Here is a 23,453-nt window from a genome sequence, read left to right on the forward strand (position 1 = left end):
TGAAAGTCCCTTTAAGATAGAGAGTGTGTGTGTATGTGTGTGTGGGGCGTGCTTACGTCAATAGAAGATAAAGGACGTAATGACGTTGTTGAAGAAGAAGAAGAAGAAGAAGAGAGAGAGAGAAGGGAGAGAGACACCAGCCTGCTTGTTTTTCTCTATCGATGGATGAGAAACAATAATTGTGTTTGCCACTGAAATCCATGTATGGAAGTTGGAAGTAATCCGGTGGAGTTCACTTTGTTGCTGACCTGTAGAAAGAAACAGGTATTTGTATGTGGACGACCACGGTTCGGATGCTTTTCGGGGTGAGGAAGTCACTACCGAGTAAACACTGAAGTGTCGTTTGGGTTCCATCGTGGAACATTTGGATTTCGTATGTACTCTCTCTATGTTTTTCTACATCTACATCTTATCTTCAGACAACGGTGGTTGTTGAAGAAGCCCTTGCTCATGTTTCACCTTATGGCTTGCGGAACTGAACTTTAAGAACCATTCCGGAACTGGGAGTTTTGGACTTTGTCACACACACACACACGAAGAGTTTAGTTTTGGGGTTAACGTTCGAGGTTTAACATTCTTGAATTCTAACATACTAACATTTTTTACTTTTATTTTACGTATTATCATAAGTAGTGATTAATAAAATAGTTTTTAACACTGAATCATGCTCAGTGTGTTTCTTTTGTTGCTGGTTTGTGACAAAATTGGGGGCTCGTCCGGGATAGTTCCCAAGGTTAACGAGTGTCGTCTGGGATTGTACCCCAGATTGACGAGATTTGTTCGGGATTCAATCCAAAGATTTTTGAGGGAGGTCTGATAAATTCTTTTTAATTGGCTTGTGTGTGTGGAAACCAGCAGCAATGGATATTAAGGCATTTTTGGAGTCACCAACCCAAAAGGGATTGGAGGTGGCGAAAAAGGATGATCTGATAAAGATTGCTACAAGGCTAAACCTTACAGAAGTAAAGCAGTCTATGAGAAAGGCAGATATTCAGAGACTGATAGCTGGCCATTATGTGGAAAAGAAGGTGTTTGAGAAGGAAGTATTAAAACAGTTTCCTGGCAGTGAAATAGCAATTTCTGAGGCACAGGTGCAGCTGGCAAAGATAGAAGCTGAACGAGAACAAACCCAGTTAAAGATAGAGGCTGAACGAGAGCAAAATAAATTAGAGGCCGAACGAGAGGAAAAGAGATTAGAGGCCGAACAAAAGAAATTAGAGACTGAACAAAAGATAACTCAGATGAAGATAGAGGCTGATCTAGCAATGAAGCAGATGGAATTGAAGAGGATGGAGCTGGATAACGAGGAGAAAAAGAGGCAGCATGAGTTACAAATGAAGCGTAGGAGTTCGGAATCTGATTCTGATGATGGTTTTTCAGCCAGCAGGGAGGTTCGATTAGTCCCTCCGTTTGAAGAAGATCAGGTTGATCAGTATTTCCAACATTTTGAAAAGGTTGCTGTGAGTTCAAACTGGCCAAGGAAAGGATGGGCTCTTATGGTACAGAGTGTGATTAAAGGTAAAGCTCAAAAAGCTTATTCTGCTTTGTCTGTTGAGGATGCAGCTGATTATACCAAGGTAAAACAAGCTATATTGAAGGCCTATGAATTGGTCCCTGAGGCTTATAGACAAAAATTCAGAGACTTGAGGAAATCTGCAGATCAGACTTATATGGAATTTGCCAATGGAAAGAGAATATGTTTTGAACGATGGTGCCTGGCTAAAAATGTAGATGGGGATTACGATAAATTGACAGAATTGATACTAGTGGAAGACTTTAAAAGATGTGTTCCAGCTGAATTAACAACATATTTAAATGAAAAGGCAGTGGAAACTTTACAAGAAACTGCTAGGTTGGCAGATGATTATGCTTTAACCCATAAATCCAAATGGGGACAACCTAAAACCTTTCAAAAGAGTTACAAAGACAATCCAGGTAAACCAGAGATTAAATTGGGAGGTAATCAAAAAGGAAAAGATGAAAAGAAGCCAGGGCTGGAGAAACCTGTTGAGCGTACTTGTTATTACTGTAGGAAACCTGGCCACGTGATATCTAATTGTGCCCTTTTGAAGAAAAGAAGGAAGCTGGGCCCAATGCTTGCTTTCAGGCAATTAAAAATCAAAAAGGTTTAGGAGATGCTGTTAAAGATCAGTCCTTGCAAGAGGGAAAAGCGGAAAAGTTGGAGGAGGTGAGAAAAGAATTCCGTTCGTATGTATCAGAGGGTTTTGTTTCACTGAATGATGAGTCACCCCAGGTACCAGTGAAAATTCTTAGAGATACTGGAGCTAGTCAATCTCTCTTGCTGGACAGTGTTTTAAATTTTGGTGAAGAAAGTGACACTGGTGAAGTAAATCTAGTACGAGGCGTTACAGGTGAGACCATGTCTGTCCCTTTTCACAGGGTGATTTTAAAGTCAAAGTTCGTAGAAGGACCAATCGAGATAGGGATAAGACCTAGTTTGCCAGTGGAAGGAGTTTCTTTGTTATTGGGAAATGACCTTGCAAATGGAGAAAGTGATCCTGTGGTACGGTTAACAACCAAACCAAGGATTGATGAGTCTGAGGATGATTCAGATGTTTACCCATCATGTGCGGTGACTCGAGCTAGAGCTAAAGAATTAGCCAAGACAGACAGTCCGGTGCAGTCTGATGTAGTTCCTTGTGACAGTCCTAAACAGGAAGAAAATTTTGATGCCTTATCTGAGACTTTTCTGTCTTCACTGGAGGATCAACATCCTTATAATGAGCCTGAATTTAAAGATTTGTCTTTGTCAAGGAAGGATTTTATGGTGGAACAGACAAAAGGACCCTGAGTTGACAGAATTGAAAGAAAAAGCTCTCTCATGTGAGGAGATTGAAAAGGTGCCAACTGGATACTATGTCAAAAATGGAGTGTTAATGAGGAAATGGAGACCTCCTCATGTTCCTGTTACTGAGGAATGGGAAGTTATTCATCAGGTTGTTGTTCCAAAAGTTTATAGGGATGAGATTTTAAACCTGGCCCATAGTATGCCTTTGGGTGGTCATTTTGGTGTGAATAAAACTGTAGGGAAGATCTTGAAACAATTCTATTGGCCTGGTTTGAGAAAAGATGTGGTGATGTTTTGTCGAACCTGCCACACATGTCAGATGGTAGGTAAACCAAATCAAAAACCCCCTGTGGCTCCTTTGAAACCAATTCCTGCTTTTGGTGAACCCTTTTCGAAGGTGATTGTGGACTGTGTTGGTCCATTACCAAAGTCTAAGACTGGAAATCAGTATTTGTTAACCATCATGTGTGCCACTTCTAGATTTCCAGAGGCAATACCCCTTAGAAATATTAAGGCCAAGACGGTGTCAAAGGCTCTTGTAAAATTTTTTACCTTGTTTGGTTTGCCAAAAGAAATCCAATCTGATCAAGGTAGTAATTTTATGTCAAAAATTTTTCAACAAATAGTCTATGAGCTGGGAGCAAAGCAGATTGTATCATCTGCATATCACCCAGAATCTCAAGGAGCTCTGGAGAGATTTCATTCTACTCTCAAAAATATGCTGAAGACTTATTGCTTTGAAAACACCAAGGATTGGGACGAAGGTATCCATTTACTTTTGTTTGCCGTTAGAGAATCGATCCAGGAGTCAATCGGATTTAGTCCGTTTGAGCTTGTGTTTGGACATAGGGTGAGAGGACCTTTGGAGTTGTTAAGAGAGCAATGGGTTAATGAGGAAGTTCACTTGAGTCTGTTGGACTATGTCCAAAAATTTAAAACTCGGTTGGAGAGAGTCTGCCAGCTAGCGAGAGAGAATTTGAAAACAAGCCAGATAAGAATGAAGACATATTTTGATAGACGTGCTCGGCCTAGGACATTCGCAGTGGGGCAAAAGGTGTTGGTATTTTTCCCTAGCCAAAATAATCCCTTGCAAGCTCGTTTTTCTGGACCCTATGTTATTGAATCTCGAGTGACTGATCTAACATATATAATCAAAACACCAGATAGACGCAAGAAAACACAACTCTGTCACGTAAACATGCTAAAACCTTATTATGAGAGGGATTCAGTTGTGGCCTTGGTGGATGGTGAAAAGGTTGTTTCTAGAATGCCTGATGTTGATGTTGAGGAAGGCCAATTTAGACCAAATATTGTTCCATCGAAACTGAAAAACCAAAATATCATGGAGAACCTTGAAACGAAGTTGGACCATTTACAAGTTTCACAAAAACAACAGATGAGAGAATTAATTTTAAAATTTAAAAATCTGTTCCCAGATGTTCCAAACAGAACATCGATAATTACCCATGATGTTGATGTTGGGGATGCAAAACCAATCAAACAACACCCATATCGAATGAATGTGGAAAAAAGTAAACTTGTTGATCAGGAAATAAAATACATGTTGGAAAATGATATTATTAGACATTCTAGTTCAAATTGGAGTTCGCCCTGTGTTATTGTACCTAAACCTGATGGAACTGTTAGATTTTGCACAGATTACAGGAAAGTGAATGCTGTAACAAAGTCAGATGCTTACCCTATTCCTAGGGTGGATGATTGCATAGACAGAGTGGGAAAGGCAAAATTTCTTACAAAGATTGACCTATTAAAAGGGTACTGGTGTGTTCCATTAACAGATAGAGGAAGGGAGATTTCAGCCTTTGTAACCCCTTCTGGATTGTATGAATACAATGTTTTGCCATTTGGAATGAAAAATGCTCCGGCAACATTTCAAAGAATGATTAATTCAGTGATTCATGGGTTAAAACATACAGATGCCTACATTGACGACTTAGTGACTGGGAATGATACTTGGGAAGATCACATCTCTGCATTAGAAAGGTTGTTTGAAAGACTTTCCAAGGCTAACCTTACAGTTAACTTGGCTAAAAGTGAATTTGGCCATGCCACTGTGACGTATCTTGGTTATGTTGTAGGTCAAGGCAAGCAAGCTCCTGTTCAGGCAAAAGTTCAAGCAATATCTGAGTTCCCTATTCCCACAGGTACGAGGACTGTTAGAAGATTTTTGGGAATGGTTGGATATTATCGAAAATTTTGTAAAAGTTTTGCTGATATTGCTCTTCCCCTAACTAATCTTCAGAAGAAGGGAGTAAAGTTTGTTTGGACAGATTCTTGTCAAGAAGCATTTGAGAAGCTGAAAGCCATTTTATGCTACCATCCTGTGCTCAGAACACCTGACTTTGAAAAGCCATTTTCATTAGCAGTAGATGCCAGTGATGAAGCTGCAGGAGCTGTGTTGTTGCAGAAGGGTGACCTTGATGATATTGACCATCCTGTAGCTTACTTTTCAAAGAAATTTAATGAGCATCAAAAGAATTATTCCACCATAGAGAAAGAATTACTGTCGCTTGTTTTAGCCTTGCAACATTTCAGTGTATATGTTTGCACCGCTCAGCAACCATTGACTGTGTATACAGATCATAACCCATTGGTGTTTCTGAGCCGAGTCAAAAACAAGAACAGAAGGCTGTTAAACTGGAGTTTAATTTTGCAAGAGTTTGATCTCATGATAACTCACATTAAAGGCAAAGATAATGTGATTGCTGATTGTCTTTCCCGATGTTAAATGGGAAACATGTATCTGTACTAATCTGATAGTCTGTAGTTGTGTAACATGATAATTATTAACATTACTAACTGTATGCGCGGTTAAAATTTTCTTGGGAAAATTTTTTTTTTAGGTGGGAGGTGTTACGGACTCAGTGAAAGTCCCTTTAAGATAGAGAGTGTGTGTGTATGTGTGTGTGGGGCGTGCTTACGTCAATAGAAGATAAAGGACGTAATGACGTTGTTGAAGAAGAAGAAGAAGAAGAGAGAGAGAGAAGGGAGAGAGACACCAGCCTGCTTGTTTTTCTCTATCGATGGATGAGAAACAATAATTGTGTTTGCCACTGAAATCCATGTATGGAAGTTGGAAGTAATCCGGTGGAGTTCACTTTGTTGCTGACCTGTAGAAAGAAACAGGTATTTGTATGTGGACGACCACGGTTCGGATGCTTTTCGGGGTGAGGAAGTCACTACCGAGTAAACACTGAAGTGTCGTTTGGGTTCCATCGTGGAACATTTGGATTTCGTATGTACTCTCTCTATGTTTTTCTACATCTACATCTTATCTTCAGACAACGGTGGTTGTTGAAGAAGCCCTTGCTCATGTTTCACCTTATGGCTTGCGGAACTGAACTTTAAGAACCATTCCGGAACTGGGAGTTTTGGACTTTGTCACACACACACGCGAAGAGTTTAGTTTTGGGGTTAACGTTCGAGGTTTAACATTCTTGAATTCTAACATACTAACATTTTTTTACTTTTATTTTACGTATTATCATAAGTAGTGATTAATAAAATAGTTTTTAACACTGAATCATGCTCAGTGTGTTTCTTTTGTTGCTGGTTTGTGACAATGAGTAAATAGGACTTGGGACAACATGTATGTCTTACAGCAAGTACAACAGACAATGTTAATTTACTTTTCTAAAAAAAGGAGGATGCAGCAACATCTCCCAATAAAAGCAGGCTAATTTCTTCAAAAAAAAAGTGCAATGAACAGAGGTGAGTTTCATAAATCGCATGGAGAAAATCAACCTTTGTCACTAACACCAACGTGGGCCATAGGTTTGACTGGGAATTTATCCAATCGTCTTTGCTTTGTTGAATTGTGTTGTCACTACATCAGGCCTTCTGTATTCTGTGGGATCTTTGGCCACTTCCCCACCCTTCAATCACAAATGGGTTTCTTGATTCTGAATTAATAGACCTGGTTACATCAAGTTGCTATGTTGCAAAGAGCAGCTGTATCCTATTGGTGGTCTGCAATTTGCAGGAGAAGTTCTTCCATTGTGCTCCGATTTGGAAAGCTCTATCTGTGTGTCTCCGCAAAGGACTAAACCTATTGTGGATTTAACAAGTAGTTGTAGGGGTGACAAAAGAGAAGGCATCTCTACAAGCCTTCCAAAGTCGGTATAACACAAGGGAAGGAAGAGCAGAAGGTCTCTGCTTCATCTGCTCAGCAACCCCCATCCCCATAAACATGCCCACAAATCAGCCATTGATTCTATGTATTTAGTCCTCTGATTTTACTATTTGTTAAAAATGATGAACTCTTCATTTCTCTTGCTTCACCACCTTCCCCTCCCTACCCTGCAATTCTCCAGAAACGTCAGCGGCTGGGAGCAGAGAAGGATCAAAACAAGGTGGAGCTGCAGGATCTACAACTCCAGCTGGTGGAGAACATTGAGGAAAGGACCCAGTTACACTCACTGTACCAAAAGAACAGAAAAGACCTCCAGAATAACATGGAAGAGTAAGAACATATGGTTAACTCGTGAGAATACATCTATGTTTGAACTCCTCACTTTTCTTGCCTCCCCTAAAGCACGTAACCAGCTGCTAATTTGAATCCTTTAGCCGTGAGGATGCTTTGCTGAGCTATTGTTGATTTTCCTGATGATGTAGAGAGTGAATGATGGCTGCTTCCAGTTCAGAGAGACAGATCAGTTCAATTTCCCAACCCAACCTAAGCAAAGCTAGCTGCTTGTAACTGGGACACTTTGGGCTAAGGGAGAGGGAAGTCGGCCAGTGTTCCTGTTTCCTATTTCTCTCTTGTCTCCGAAGTGACAAGAATGAATATCAAATGAGCAGAGCTGAGTTTGGGTGGAAGCAAACTGACCCTATTAGAGTCCTAGATCATAGAATCATACGGCATGGAAACAGGCCCTTTGGCACAACGAATATGTGCTGACCATTAATCACCCTTTTGCACTAATCCTATACTACATTTAATTCCATTTTATTCTCCCCAGATTTGCATCAACTTTTTTTTTCCCCTTCCCCTCCCAGATTGTACCATATACCTGCACACAAGGAACAATTTAGTCGCCATTTATTAACAGTCAGCATATCTTTGGGATGTGGGAGAAAACCCACACAATCACATGCAAACTCCACACAGGGAGTACCATCAAGTCAGGATTGAACCCAGGTCACTGGAACAGTGAGGCATCAACTCCACTGGCTGCCTCAACTAAGTTGTTGAAAGGGTCCAGCCTCGAGGTATGACGTGCACACTTGAGGAACAAACATTGGCTGTGAAATCATTCTCCCTCAAGAATTTGAAAATCCAAAAAAGCTGCAGACTCTGAAAATCTGAAATAAAAACAAAGTGGTTAGAGGGGAGGTGGTGAGGGGGAAGCTTAGTGGGTCAGGCAGCATCTTTGGAAAGGGAGAGACAGTTAATATTTCAGAACTCCATTTCCCTCAAGAATTAATTTTCTGGTAGAGTGGGACAGAGGTGGGAGTAAGGTTGGGTGTGAAATAACTGCTGTGTAATGTAGTCCAATCTTACGTAGCACACTTGAACCTTAATGACCACACAATTTAATAATATGTTTAACATCAAAGAGAATCAGATTGCAAACTGCAGTCATTGAAAGGATTCTTGCAAGTAGCTCACAAACAAGGGGCGCCTGTGGTTTCAGCCGTCACTGAGTAACAACCTGCATATTTGGCAGACAGCTGACATACCAAACCCTGAATAATTATTTACTTTAGTGCCACAATCATTCATTTTGGGAATTGGCATAAGTCACCAGTTATTTGAGATCTACTCAAAAATAATTGTAACTCAGCTATTTTCACTTTGTACTTTTTTCACATTTAAGGTAGGAGTTATACAGTACAGAAACAAGCCCTTCGGCCCAACTTGTCCATACCGACCAAGTTGCCTACCTGAACTTTTCCCATTTGCTTGTTTGGCCACTATCCCGCTGAGCCTTTTCTATCCATGTGCCTGCCTATGACTTTTAAATGTTGTACTTATACCTGTGGTTACCCTAACCCTCCAATTAAAAAAATACTATTTTTTTTGACTTGCAGCATTTGCTTTTTGTACTCTTTGCTCATTTCTCAAGTGTATTTTTTGTCTTATAAGCTTTTCTGTCCCTCCTGTTGGCTTTCATCTTCCTATTTGTTTATGTAGTTTGGCGATTAATTTGGTGTTGTATGGAAGCTTTATTATTGTGTGCCTCTGTCTCCATATGTCTATCAAAAACAAAATAATCTACAAGAACACTGTCCTTTCGATTAAAATCCTCTTTCTCAGATCTCCACCAGCAGAAAAAAAAGTGACAATAATTGGTCTTTAAATTATTTTCATTAGCTCAGTGGCATGTCTGAGCTCAGCTGTTCAATTATTCTTCTTCAAGCCTGAACTAACTAACTAATGTTTTGAAAGGTCTTTGGGTTTCTTGACGGAACCTCCCCTCCCCCTTCTGTCACCAGCTTCACATCCCATTGTTAAATGGTTCAGAAGTTTAAATCTCCGCTGCCCTATTTGGACTTGCAACCCAAATCTTGATCGCTGTGTTCACAAAGAAATCTTGGACGTTCATTCTAAAGTATGCCCTTTGTTCTACTTTTCTGACTGCCACAGTTTATGTTGACGAAATGTTCATTTGTATTTTTCTGATGTTTTCCAATATCTTATTAAGTTATGCCTGAGAGACTTCCTTTTGAGATCATTTAGATAAAGTTTCCCCTGATCAAACATTCGGCACTTTTCAAGATTTATGAAGCCCAAGATTGCATGTGGGTGTTTTGCCTTGCAATTTATTTATTCACTCTTTCCTTAGTTTGGTGAAAGTGAAGGCGGAGAAAGATACATTGGAAGCTGAAATGAAAGACCTGCAGGAAGAAATGTCGCTGTTGCAGAAAGAGCTGAGGACTATCAGAAAATCTGCAGGAGATGGTGGGGACCAAGAAACCTTACAAGTATGTGACTTTTCCATTTGAATGCTCACTCAAATGTCCCATCTGAACTCTGGAAAAAATAATAACCACTTATGCCACACAAATTTCACCTTTGCACTTCTCTTCCTGAAACAAATGAACCAGAATTTTGTTCCCCAATCTTCTCTTTCCCCACTTTATTTTTACTTATACCGATAAGGTTCCTCAATCAGGTAGCTGGATTAACTTAATTTCCACTGATACACAGTGTCAGACTATGCTGTTAACTCATTTATGTTGAGTGCCATATTTAACCTAAGTCCATTAAGGGCAAAGAGTGGGGGGGATGGTGGATGGGGAAGAGGTTGGTAAGACAAGTGGAGTATCATAAGAAAACTGGAAAATATGAAAAGGCTTTTCGACCATTCAGCCCCATTGGACCAGTCGGTGTCTGGTTATTCAGCTATTGCCTCCTGCGAAAGAGAATTTGGTGAACTATTTTTGTTATTGCAACTTAATTCCCCACAAGCCATTCTTGGCACTTGTGTTTTTCTAGATCTGACCCTGGTTTCTAGGTTGTGGTTTTGGGTTAGGTTGTAGGAAGACCAATAATGTTCCTTCATTCAGTCAGCTCCAGACTAAAGCTAACCCTAACTGAAAGCTGGCACATTATGGGCGACCCCTGCGATACGGATGGCCTTCTAAGAATGTGAGGGTTGCATTCCTAAAGAGCCATCCGTATCACTTTCTGTAACAGGAACTCCCTTTTCCCATTGAATCCCACGTTATAAGTGGAGATGCATTCTGACAAGATGTTCGACTCTCGCATTAAGCCATTTCATTGACGATGACAAAGTGACCCACCACCGTTATTTACCAGCTGAGGCCAACATTAGGGATAAAGGTGGGTGGGGGTTGGGAATGGATCAGGCTTGTGCAAAAGAAACAAATTCTGTTAATTTTTATTTTTAGTTGCTCAATACTGTTGGGCAAAAAGATTTGGCTATGACATCATCGTGTTGGTTGAGTTGGCAGTCACAGCTAAGTCCCTCCTTTGCCACACCCTCTCCAGTCTGAGGACATGAACAGACATCTCAGAGTGCTGCACTCTTCATCTATGAGGTATTTTCTCCAACGGGCAAGACTTGTGGATTAGGAAAGGGTTTAGGAAGTGGTGATATCAGGGAATGGGATGGGATTTGAGGATCAGGGTTGAAGACAGAATAGTGGTGTAGAAGAGGGTAATGGGTTAAGGCGCTGTGACTTAGTGGAAGTGAAGGCCAAGGGATTACTTCAAGGAGCTGGTCATGGCTTCTGCAGCTCCTCGCAATACATTGCATCAAAGAAAATGCCCCGCAGATGAAGACTGTGGTAGCATTGTACTCTGAGATGTTTGTTCACATGTCCTCGGACTGGAGAGAGGTGGGGCAGAAGAGGGACTGGGTTGTGACTGCCAACCCAATCGATGCAGTGATGTCATTTTCAAATCTTAGTGCCCCACAGTATTGAGTTTCTAGAAATAGAAGTTGACAAAATTTGTTGTTTCTTTCGCATTTTATGTTTATTTTTTTCCATAGGTGTGAATTTTATCGTGTCTCAAATTTGAGTAGCGATTTGTGAATTCTGTAAGTGCTAATTTACATAACAGCTGTAATGAGGGGGGGGGGGTCATCTATACTAATAAGATTCGTTACCAAATGTGGCTGTCACTTCTTTTTCTGCTTTTGAAATTTTGAGAAAGAGGATCTTTATCAAAAGGACAGGGTGGTGAAACACTGGATTACTCTACCCTGGAGGGTTGGTGGTATTTCAAAGGGAGATAAATTTTTGAAAGATTGGGGAACTGGCACGGAAGAGGAGTTAAGGTCTAGAGCAGATCAGCCATGATCATATTAAATGACAGAGCAGGCTTTGGGGATCAGTTGGCCTACACCTACTCCTATTTTCTTGTGTGTTCTCCTGGACTATCATTATGGTTTGTGACAGACACACAAACAATAATTGGGTATATAAGCCACTGTTTCCAAATCTGCAGATGTAGTAGAACCTGGAGGCATTGTGAGCTGTGAAGGATTAGCAGCAGATTTCAACAACCACATTCAGCTAGAAGTGCTGAGGTAGATGTTCCATATCCATTTCTTTGAGGTTTCTACCACCATAGAGCTGGTTGTCTTCCCATGTGATATCAAGAAATGGCTGCGTGTACTCGAAACGTTAAAGGTTATGGGACCAGATAGCATCCCATGGTAGTACTGAAAACATGTAAGATAAGATATCTTTATTAGTCACATGTACATCGAAAAACAGTGAAATACATCTTTTGCATAGGGTGTTCTGGGGGCAGCCCGCAAGTGTCGCCACGCTTCTGGCACCAACATAGCATGCCCACAACTTCCTAACTCGTACATCTTTGGAATGTGGGAGGAAACCGGAGCACCTGGAGGAAACCCACACAGTCACGGGGAGAACGTACAAAGTCCTTACAGACAGCGGTGGGAATTGAACCTGGGTCGCTGGCACTGTAATAGTGTTGCGCTAACTGCTACACTACCGTGCCTGCAGCTTGCTGTGCCTCTGGTTGCAGTATATTTACAATCTGGCATCGACCTGACTGTGTGAGGAAAATTGGATTAGATTAATTTCCACCCAATGAATCTACTCCCAGTCATCAGCAAAGCAGTGGAAAGTATTGCTGACGTTACTACCTAGCTTTTACTAATAACAGGTTTCCTGAAGCACAGTTTGGGCTTTCTCAGGGCCTCTCAGCTCCAGATATGATCCAAACAGGGAGTAAAGAGCTGAATCCCAGAGATGAGGTGAATGACAGCCCTTGAGATCATGGCAGCTTTATGATCAAGCATGGCTTCAAGAAACCTTGGTAAATCTAAAGTCAATGGGATCAGGAGAAAAGCACTCCAGTGGCTGAAATCACTACTCCTCAAGGCTGTATCCTAGGCCCAATCATCTTTAGCTGCAGAAGACAATGGGAAGGTAGCTCTGGTGAACAAAGGGTTTCTCTGTCTGCCCCCCCCCCCCCCGTAAACAGCTTGAGCCGCCTGTTTGTGTAAGGAGTTGCTGAGCTTCAAGGCCACAAGAACAGGGTTGTTTGTGCACAAGCAGCCTTGGCTTAACCAATGGTAGCGTGAGCTGGTCAAGCATACCCAAATATGGGTATGCCTGTGCAGCAGGTGGACACTCACTGGAGAACAATGTATTTAAGTTTGTTAGCACCCTGTATTCCTTGAGTCGGGGCCACGTGCAGGGAAGAGCAGCACTGACTGTTTGCTCCTCCATGTACCCCCCACTCCCACTAGTGTGAAACAATAAAGAACTTTTTGTATGCTCCTTGGTTCTGCTGTTGTCTGATTTATTATAGAGCACGGGTCGACTTTGACATAGCTGTTTCGTCAATTGCCTTCTTTCCATTGTACTCAAAAGTGGGGAAAGAAACCTGGTTCCTATTTATCCTTACCTGATGGGTGTAACCTCCATTCCCTCCAATCATTCTCTCCACTGCTTCCTACAAGAGAGGTTTCTTCACAGACTGGAGGGAACTGTAATCAAATTTCCCAGGGGTTGGTCCTAGGATCACTGCTTTTCCTAATAATATATCAGTCTTGCACTTGGGTGTTCAGGGCATCATTTCCAGATTTGCAGATGACAGAACTTGGAGGCATGGTGAACTGTGAGGAGGGCATAATGGACAAGACGATGGAGATGACCTGTTGGATAGGTGGTATTACATTTTGTCAGGAAGAATATAAACTAGAGGCCACAGTTCTTAAATGGGTGCATGTGCATTGAAATTGGTGGCATTCAGAAGGAAGCTGGATAAATATCCAAAAGAACAGAATTTGCAGGGTTATGGTGAGTGTGGGATTGGGGGCAGTGGGACTAGCTGGATTTCTCTTACAGACGGTACAAACTCAACTGACCTGTGCTGTAACCATTCTGTGATTCCTTGCCATATGGTAGTAATCCTAAAATTAATTTTAAAAATAGACAAATATTAAGTAACCATTGTAGAATGTTAAGTTTTTTTATATACAGAATATCTCAGTATTTTGCAACTCTTGCATCTATTATTGACTAGTGCTAATATAAAAGCAACTGAGTACTGTTTTCTACTAGTCAAATACAGCATTCATTTACTGGCTCTTCATTCTGACTCCAATAAGGCATCCTATGCATCAGTTTGTTTTTGTTATGATCCACTGAATCTAATTTGTCTTCATAGAGCTGCTGTGGCAAAGTGATTAAATTACTGGACTAATAATCCACGTTCCTTGAGCAGTGATCTGGAGACTTGAGTTCAGGTCTCACCATGGAAGCTGGAGAATTTAAATTCAATTAAGTGTGTGTAAAATATAAAGCCAGTACTGGTAATGGTGTCCATGAAACCACTTGATTTTTGTAACCTGCCTAGTTTGCTAATGTCTGTGCTTAATCAAGCCAATGTGTATCTTCAAACCCACAACAATATGCGACTCTCAACTGCTCTCTGAAATGGCCAAGTGAGCTCTCAGTTTAGGACCAATTAGGGATACATAGAGCATAGGAACCAGGAACAGGCCCTTTGGCCCACAATGTCTGTGCCATACACAATGCTGAATTAAATTAATTCTCTTCTGCCCTTATGTAATCCATATCCCTCCATTCCCTGCATATTCATGTACCTTACAGCCTCTTAAACATCACTATTATATCTGCTTCCACCACTTCCTCCGATAGCCTGTTCCTCCACTCTGTTTTTTTTAGAAAGAAAACTTGCTCCGCACATCTTTAAACATTCCCCCTATCATCTTAAATGTATGTCCTCTAGTACTTGACATTTCTACCCTGGGAAAACGATTCTGACTGTCTACCCTTTATCAAGTCTCCCCTCAGTCTCCATCGTCCCAGAGAAAACAATCCAAAGTTTGTCCAACCTCTCCTTATCACTCGTATTGTCTAATCCAGGCAGCATTCTGGTAAACCTCTTCTGCATCCTTTCCAAAGCCTCCACATCCTTCCTGTAATGGGGCGAGAAGAATTGCACACAATACTTCCAAGTGTGGTCTAACCAAAGTTTTAAATAGCTGCAACATGACTTCCTGACTCTCTTATTCAATGCCCTAACTATTGAAGGCAAGCATGCCATATGCTGCCTTTACCACCGTGTCTACTTGCGTGGCCACTTTCAGTGAGCTATGGATTTGGACCCCAAGGTCCCTCTATATATCAATGCTGTTAAGGTTCCTGCCATTAGAACTCCCAGAGTGCAATGCCTCACGCTTGATCAGATTAAACTCCACCTGCCATTTCTCTGCCCATATCTGTAACTTATTTATATTCTGCTATATACTTTGACGGCCCTTGACACTGTCCACAACTCCACTAATCTTTGTCTTGTCTGCAAACTTACTAACCCACCCATCTACATGTATCACAAACAACAAGAGGCCCCAGCACAGATCCCTGCAGCATACCACTGGTCACGGACCTCCATTCAGAATAACACCCTTCCACCACTGCCCTCTGTTTTCCATGGGCAAGCCAATTCTGAATCCAAACTACAAAGTCACCGTGGATCCCATGCATCTTAACCTCCTGGATCAGCCTACCACATGGCACCTTGTCTACATGGATTTTAGTAAGACATTTGACAATATCTGCTGCCCTGCACTCATCACCTTCACCTCCTCACACAAACTCAGTCAAGTTTTTAAAGACATGACCTGCCCTGTACAAAGTCATTGGTGGGGGGGGGGAGTCCCTCCATATCCCTCCATATCCCTCCATATCCCTCCATATCCCTCGCAGTCTTATCCAGCTTTGTTTCCAAGATTGCATTCTTGCTCCTATGAGTCCATCTTACTGCTGCTACTTTCACCTTTTTATTGCTTTTTGTTGAAATTCCTTCTTGGCTTCACCTTGCCTTCCCCTCTGTCTTCCAAAGTTTCAGAGACCTCTTTATTTTCTTCCTCTTCCTACTCTCAATATTACTTCTGAATTGCAGCCACCCCATGCTATTTAAGATGTACCTTTTATGAGGGGAATTTATAAATGGTGTATGAGGGAGTGAGAGAATTAACGCGCAAATTTGTGAAAAATGTTTTAGTAAGAGTAGATGGAGAGAAACTGGTTCCATCAAGTAGGAAGATCAGTAACCAAGGCACCTATGTTTAAGATAATTGACAAATCCAGGTGGGAAAAGTTAACAATGCTTTAACCCATCAAGTTATGATCTGGGATGCACTGCCTGAAGGAATAGTTGAAACAGATTAAGTAACAACTTGAAAGCTCTTGTTTATGTATTTTAAAAGGATAAACCTTACTGTTGCTAAATCACAAGACAGTGCACACCTTTCACAAAAACATGAGCAGGCACAAGGATGACCTCTCTGTGCTTTATAGTTATATTCTCTTTTGACAGGAGTTGGCAAGAACAAAAGAAGAGCTGGATATGATTGCTACTGCAAAACAGACTGTGGAAGACATCCTAAGGCAGAGGGAAAGGGAGCTGACAGCCCTGAAGGGGGTTCTGAAAGAAGAGGTGAGCAGCCATGATAAAGCGATGGAAGAGCTTACAGCCCAATATCAGAAGGATATGGAACAGCTGAGGAAAAATATTGATGAGGTGTCTCAGGTGAGTGGGAATTTTCTTTTAAACTGATTTCCTTTTTCTCACAGAATTATAATCATCTTACAAAGCTCAACTACTTCATAGTTAGGTTTTGCTTTTCTTTGGTGTTGTCAACCACTTGGCCCCTTCTGGGTTTCTCCTCATTTTAGAAGATTTCAGGGGATATGTGCAGCTTTAATAATATTGTCGGAAAGTTTGCTAAAGAAAGGCTGAACGTAAGTAAAAAAACAGATGTCCATTAGGAGTGCAGGCAGTCAGTGATAATCCCCAGGACAGCACAAATCCCTTGAAAAGAACAGCCTGTGATTTGAGTAAGGTGGGTTGGTGATAGCACATGTTTAACTAAATATGTGCAAGTAGGGCTTTCTTCCAAAAGGGTTGGGAACCACTGCTCTAGGTCAGTATTATGGAAACTTGGATAAACACCATTGTAGTCTTAAGCTGAACCTGTTCCAATCTGATATCCATAGGTACACCATTAAAGTTAACAATAGTGATGGAAAATCAAGCTTGTTTGTCGTTCCCTCAACTGGTGATGTAAGGTAGAGTAGTGAAAGACATAAGACACTTGTATCAAAGGGCGTGAATTGGGAAAAACCAAGAAACCAATCTGCTGGTTGTCACAAGGGCATCTTCTATGTGATGGAACTTTTGAGGTGTAATTTGCATGCCCTATTCCATTACGTTTTGCAGTAGTGTTGAAATTTGTATACTTATTGGCCCCTCAGACCCAAGTGGAAACATGGGCCCAGCTCTCTGCAATTACTTTAGAACAGACATCTTCAATCCACACATTGGTAATATCATTTCAGATGTTTCAGATGGGTGGATTTGGGTGAGCTGTGTGTACTCGTGGTCAGTTACCTCCTAATAATAAAAGTCTCTTCCAACAAAACAATTCGCCACAGACTGAAATTTGATTGTTAATGGAACGTGTTCCCTCCCTGCACAAACAGTGCTTTGACTGTTATCAGAATACTGTCTGGGAAATGAGTAGGTAGAGATGGAGACCACACATATTGCATAGACAAAACAAAGTACTGACTAACAGTGGCAATGTCTGGCTCCTAATTCGCACAGAAGATGCGGAGGGGGAAAAGAATGAAAAATTCTTTTATTGGGTTGTTGAACAATCAAGTCCTTGAGAGTGCAGTGCTGTGGATGACTTCACTCAATCTGTTCCATGCTGGAATGCAGTGGTTTCTGGAGTATGGAGTACCAATCCACCGAAAAGAAATCAACCTAAAATTTTAAGACTTAATCCTTGTGCACTCTTGTTTTCTCTTGCAAGTTTACATTGTTTGCATACTGACTGTGTCCTTGAAACCTTCTGAAGTGACTCAGGCAATCAATTACTGTGGGAACATTCAGCAGGTCAAACAGCACTAGCCTTAAGCTTTAACTCTGTTTCTCTTTCCACAGACACTGCCTGACCTGTTGAGTACTTCCAGCATATACAGTTTTTATTTTATATTTTCAGCATCAGCAATTTTTTCTACTTTCAATTAATTCCCAGGCACTGACTGATGACAAAAGATACTATAGATGCTTGAATCTGGAACAAAAAAACAGGACACTGGAAGAACTCAGCAGGTCAAGCAGTATCTGTGGAGGCAGAACGTGTTAGTTGATGCTTTGGGTCGAGACTCTGTATCAGGACTGAGAGGGAAGAGGAAGGATTGCTAGTGTATAGCAGTACAGGGGGTGGGATAGAGGCTGATGGGTGGAACCAGATGGGGAGGGGACAATGAGCAGATGGAGCTGGGTTGGGGAGGTGGGTGGACAGAGGCTGGTAGATGTTGGGTGAAACCGGATGGGGAGGGAATGGTGGGCAGATAGAACCAGGAGGAGTGACAGGGCTGGGAAAGGTAAACAAAGCAGTGGACAGATGGGTGTGTGTGGGAAGAGAACCTGGAGTGTGGGTTACTTGAAATTACAAAATTCAGTGTTCAACTACACGCTATCGTGGATTTAAAGGTTGCTATCTTCTGTCAATTCTCACTAACTGCAGGGAGGTGCATGAGTAACTTGAACTTTTTCTTTTAATGACTGGGTGAGAGAGAAATATTAGCCAGGCCTTTGAGAGGTTCTTGTATTTCAGCAGTGATATGAAATCTCAAAATCAATTGGAACAAGCAGGTATGCCCTTAATTTAATTTCTACTTCCAAGCGCGCACTTTGGACGGCACTGCAGTCACTCAAAGCTGTGCTGGAGTGTCAGCCTATGAGAACTGAATACTGTGCAAAGTCTTTTTTTCAATAAGTAGGGACCTGGAAGGTGAAATTGGTTTATTATTGTAACATGTACCAAGGTACATTGGAAAAACTTTGTTTTGCATGCCATCCATACAGATCATTTCATCACATCAGCGCATTGAGGTAGTACAAGGGAAAACAATGACAGAATGCAGAATAAAGTGTTACAGAGAAAGTCCGATGCAGGCAGACAATAAAGTGCAAGGTCACAATGAGGTAGATTGTGATTGAAAACACATAGGATTGCCCCTGTGATTCTCCATCTGCCACGTTAACTATACTGTTGCACTAAGTGTTGGGGAGGTCAAATAGCTTCCTGTCCAAGAAACAAAAATGACCCAGATAATAAATAGCAGACTAAACAAGGCTGGAGCTTTCTTCTGTGGATAAGTGTGACTTCATAGAAAATGTGAAATAGTGAAAGATAAAATAATAGATGTGGAAAATGTATTTTCCAATGTGAAAGAGCCAATATTAAATGTCATTAATGTAAGAAAGTCACTAATAAATCTCACAAACTTCCTTCCCCAGAGAGATGGGGGAATGTGGAGCTTGCTCCCAGAGGTAGTGGTCAAGGTGAAAAACCTTGACTGGAAAGCCATTATAAGCTTGTGAAGGTGGAAGGACTAAATGGATATGTTAATTGATTTGAATGTTATAGTGATGAGAGGAGATGCATTTGGATATGGGCCAAATGGGCAGTTTCCTTGCTGTTAATCCTATGTAAATCTTGAACTTCCCCCAGTCACCAGTTGAAAAACAAGTTGTACCTGTCTTTTTTCTCATTTGGGAATTATGTGATACTCAAGCTGCCACCCACAAACTCTGGAAAGTTTTTTTTAATGCAAAATGGGAACAACATTTGGAGTTAACTTTAAAGGCAATGACTGTTGGGACTTCCCATTAATCTGAATGTGCTGGGAATACTTGGGTCGAGTATTATTTGTCGAGAAAGAAGTAGGGACCTTGCATCAGAACTCAATGACTGGTCCTGATGAAAGGTGGTCAACCTGGAGCATTAAGCCTTTTTCTTATATCCACCGATGCTGTCTGTTCTGCTGAATATCTTCCTATTTGGAATGTTTGCTCCATCCTAACTGGGTGATGCATTACTGGGAAGAAATAAGGTATGACTAGGGAAATGATTAAATATTCTCCCCCTCTTCCTAAATCAAGAATCAACAGAATGTGGAATCTGAGAGGCAAAAGATCAATTCAACCATGCGGAACCTGCAACAGCAGCTGCAGGAAAGCACGGAAGAGAGCAGCCACTGGAAAGAGATGTTCCAGAAAAACCGGGAGGAGTTGCGCAGCAGCAAGCAAGAGTAAGTTCACCATTATTCATCACTGGGAAGATTTCACGTTTGATTTGGTCTGAGTCATCAGTTTGAAATGAACTTTCTCTACTTTCAGTAACCAGGGCAACAAAAGTTTGTAGCAATTGGTTGAAAGATTAAAAGGAAATTGAGCTAATTGTCTTTACATGTAGAGGAACTTGCCATTTAAAAGGGCAATGATGATAGAACTTTATTGCATTTATAAGTATCTGAGTGTGCACTTGAGGTACTGCTGCCTACAGGGCTATGAACAAAGAATTGGCTGATGTGAATGTGGGCTGAATGTCCGGCACTCTCCTCTTGAGTGATAATGTAATAAATCAAGTGCCTCTTAAAGACTTGCAGTGCACAGCCCAGGTTTCCACTGCTGAGAGGGTGCTGTCAGATGAATCATGTGTTCAATCCCAAGTGCACTTTCCCAAGTTCAGATGGATGCTGATGTGCCAGCACTGTGGGTGGGTGGGATGATGGGTACAGCAGCTATTTGAGAAGGATAATATCGTGTGATGTATTATTTATTTATCCGTCTAGTTATTTATTTATTACTATTTCCAAATCTCAGACTGTTGCAGATGAAGATGGAGAAGGAAGAATATGACGAAGAGCTTCGGGAGTTGCGAGATCGTTACTCTGCACTGCAAAGTGAGGTGGACCACGTGAAGCAGACCTCGGCAGATGTTGCTGGGATGGAGGCGCTTAAAAAAGTATGGAGACACGAGGCTGCAGATGCTGGAAATCTGGAGCAACACCCAAAGGAGCTGGAGGAACTCAGCCAGTCAGGCAGCATCTACGGAGGGAAATGGATAATTGACATTTAGGGTTGAGACCCTTCATTAGGACTGAAGAGTCTTGACCCGAAATGTTGACTGTCCATTTCCCTCCGTAGATGCTGCCTGGCCCACTGAGTTCCTCCAGCTCCTTTTGTTTGTTGCTTAAGAAAAGTAACTTGCATTCGGATCCGCCTTATCTTTTTCAGTTGCCTCTCTGCTGCAGATACCCTCCAACTGCAAATTTTCCATTCTATGGCCTGTAATCTCTGTTTATTTTTTAATACTTGTTCTACTCTCTCTTCCTTGCTGACTTCTGATTTGGATATTCAGTCACTGCCTTCAACAATCCTATTCTGTGTCAGAAGGCTATGCAACTGTGAAGGGCCAAGCTTAAAGGCAAATTACCTGGGCTTGATTAGGACACCATTAGGGTGTTAGTCCAATGATCACTATCCAGTAATAGCAACACCCTTCCCCCATCCTTGGTGCAAGTGGATGTCCAGCATGGTCTAACTTAGACTTGGTGCTAAAGTCAGTGCTGCCAAAATGTCCGCCACCGTGCCATCCTGTTATCTATCGGGGGAGACTTTTCTATGTTCGTCTTGGGTCAAGAGGAACACTGTGGTAAGCTGGGTGTATATCATGCCTTAGTATTTTAGTCTGTTTAGTTTTTTTTCTAACCATTGCTATGATAGAGGTGGAATAAATTTTCTGGAAATAGTTTAGCAGGTCAGGCCACGTTTGTGGAAAGGGAAACGACAGTTAACATTTCAGGTTGAAAACTCCTTGTCAGAACACCTGGAATCTTTGACCTGAAACATTTAACTATTTCTTTTCTCACTGATGTGGCGTGACTCGAGTTTTCTAGCATTTTCTGTTTTTATTACAGATTTCCAGTATTTGCTTTTTTTTTAGAAATTTTGGGAGGTGGAATGTTTTGCTGTTATGTTAGCAATGAGTTACAAATGGAAGCTGTAGTTGTGAATAAGCAACTTGACCATGCTTGGAGACCGTACGTTGTAGAACATCCAGAATCTTTTATGTACCGGCAGCTGCAGGCATCCAGGTCTTGTGCTGTTGGTTTCACTTCTGAATATGAGTAACAGGATCGGGAAAGACTAGAGGCTCTTGTTGACTTGCGAAAGGACAGGGTTCTGCCACATTGCCTTGGAATCAAACCTTTCTCTTCCTGACCACCAGTCTTGCATATTTTTACATTGCAACCTGGCATCCACAGAGCACAGCCTTCAACAGTAGGGAAATATTGCTGAGGGCTTCCCTTCTCTCGATGGGCACAAAAGGCCCAATAAGCCTTTAAATTCCAAGGAAATTCATAGTGCAGAGGATACTAGATGGTGATCTGCAGTCTGGCCTTTCTTGCATGCAGTTTACAGCGCAGAAATTTTAAGTTCAGATTGGCAGGTGTATGTGAGTGTTTACGTTCTGCATGAGCCGCCTCCTGCACTATTTCATTTTGCCTTCTATTCCTTAAATTTTCAACTTGCCTTTAAATGCATCCATTAGCCTCAAACACTCTGTGTTGCCCATTCACACTGCTCTGGGTAAAGAAATTTCTCTTCTCTTGAATTCTTTATTGGTGACTATTTTACTTTTATGGCTCCACCTTCAGCTTCAATCTTGTTCCTGACTAATTCAAAGTCAAGGTTGAGTTTATTGTCATAGGCACAAGTACATGTATGAACAGGTGCGATGAAAAAGTTACTTGCAGCAGCATCACGTGCACATAGCATCATATAAGCAATATTCACAAGAAAAACATAAATTAACCATAAATTGTACACAATTTTTACAAGAAAGACCACAATTAGAACAAAAAAAAGGTCCATTTTAGTGCAGCGATCAAAGTGGTCATAGTATTGCTAAACTGTAGTGATTAGGGCCGTTCCGGTTGGTTCAAGAACCGAATGGTTGAAGGGAAGTAGCTGTTCTTGAACCTGGTGGTGTGGGACTTCAAACTTCTGTACCTCCTGCCTGATGGTAGCTGAGAAGATGGCATGGCCTGGATGGTGAGGATCTTTGATGGATGTTGCTTTCTTGAGGCAACAGCACCTGTAGATACTCCCGATGGTGGGGAGGGATGTGGAAGACTTTTGAAGGAGAGGCCAATTGGAAAGATAAAACAGTAGATACAAGGCACTGTAAGTTTAAAGCAACTGATGGAAAATAAGTGACCATATCTTCTCTGCTTTAGGAACTGGATAAAACCAAAACAGAGCTACGGGAGAAGACTGCCACCAGTGAACACCAAGAGGCATTAATGCAACAAAAGGAGAAGGAATTGAGTTCACTGAAGGAGACACTAATTGAAAAGGCAGCAAACCATAGCAAAGTGCTGGAAGAACTAAAGCAAAACCATCACAAGGAAATGGAGATGCTTCGGAGGAACTGTGACCTCATGGCTGAGGTGAGTTTAACTTGCAACCATTATACTTTAATTCTCCAGTGAAATTTTCCCAAGATAATTCTCAACCCAGTCAGGCCGTGCTCATTCAGCAGAGTTGTTGGAGATTGTGGGGCTGAACTGTGTTCCAGCAGGTGTATGTGCAAGACTGGTTTCCCTCCAGAATGGATGTCTTCATTGGGAAAGTTACGTCTGCCTGTTTTTGTGGATATTAAAGATCTCTTGTTTGCATTCAAAGACAAAACCATCGATGTTATATTGTGCGGAAGGACAAGACCAGAGTCATTGTGACACTGTTGCTTTCATGGCTGGAAAGCTCTAGCTTTCT

General features: G+C 41.5%; 2 protein-coding genes across 12 annotated transcripts in view; one reads left to right on the forward strand and one right to left on the reverse strand.

The window, feature by feature from the left end:
• pi4kb (phosphatidylinositol 4-kinase, catalytic, beta) overlaps positions 1-23,453 on the reverse strand; it is a 599,336-nt gene that overhangs the window by 518,436 nt on the left and 57,447 nt on the right. The gene's annotated exons all lie outside the window — the stretch shown is intronic.
• The window catches only part of cgnb (cingulin b), a 106,206-nt gene that overhangs the window by 43,172 nt on the left and 39,581 nt on the right, over positions 1-23,453 (forward strand). For all 11 annotated transcript variants that reach the window (XM_052045815.1, XM_052045811.1, XM_052045814.1 and 8 more), the window contains 6 exons: positions 7,144-7,292; positions 9,619-9,757; positions 16,131-16,343; positions 19,773-19,921; positions 20,496-20,637; positions 22,916-23,128. In XM_052045815.1, the coding sequence (XP_051901775.1) occupies positions 7,144-7,292; positions 9,619-9,757; positions 16,131-16,343; positions 19,773-19,921; positions 20,496-20,637; positions 22,916-23,128 (1,005 nt within the window). The remainder of the gene's footprint in view (positions 1-7,143; positions 7,293-9,618; positions 9,758-16,130; positions 16,344-19,772; positions 19,922-20,495; positions 20,638-22,915; positions 23,129-23,453) is intronic.

Source organism: Pristis pectinata, chromosome 40, assembly GCF_009764475.1.
Source record: "Pristis pectinata isolate sPriPec2 chromosome 40, sPriPec2.1.pri, whole genome shotgun sequence".
Classification (NCBI taxonomy): domain Eukaryota; kingdom Metazoa; phylum Chordata; class Chondrichthyes; order Rhinopristiformes; family Pristidae; genus Pristis; species Pristis pectinata.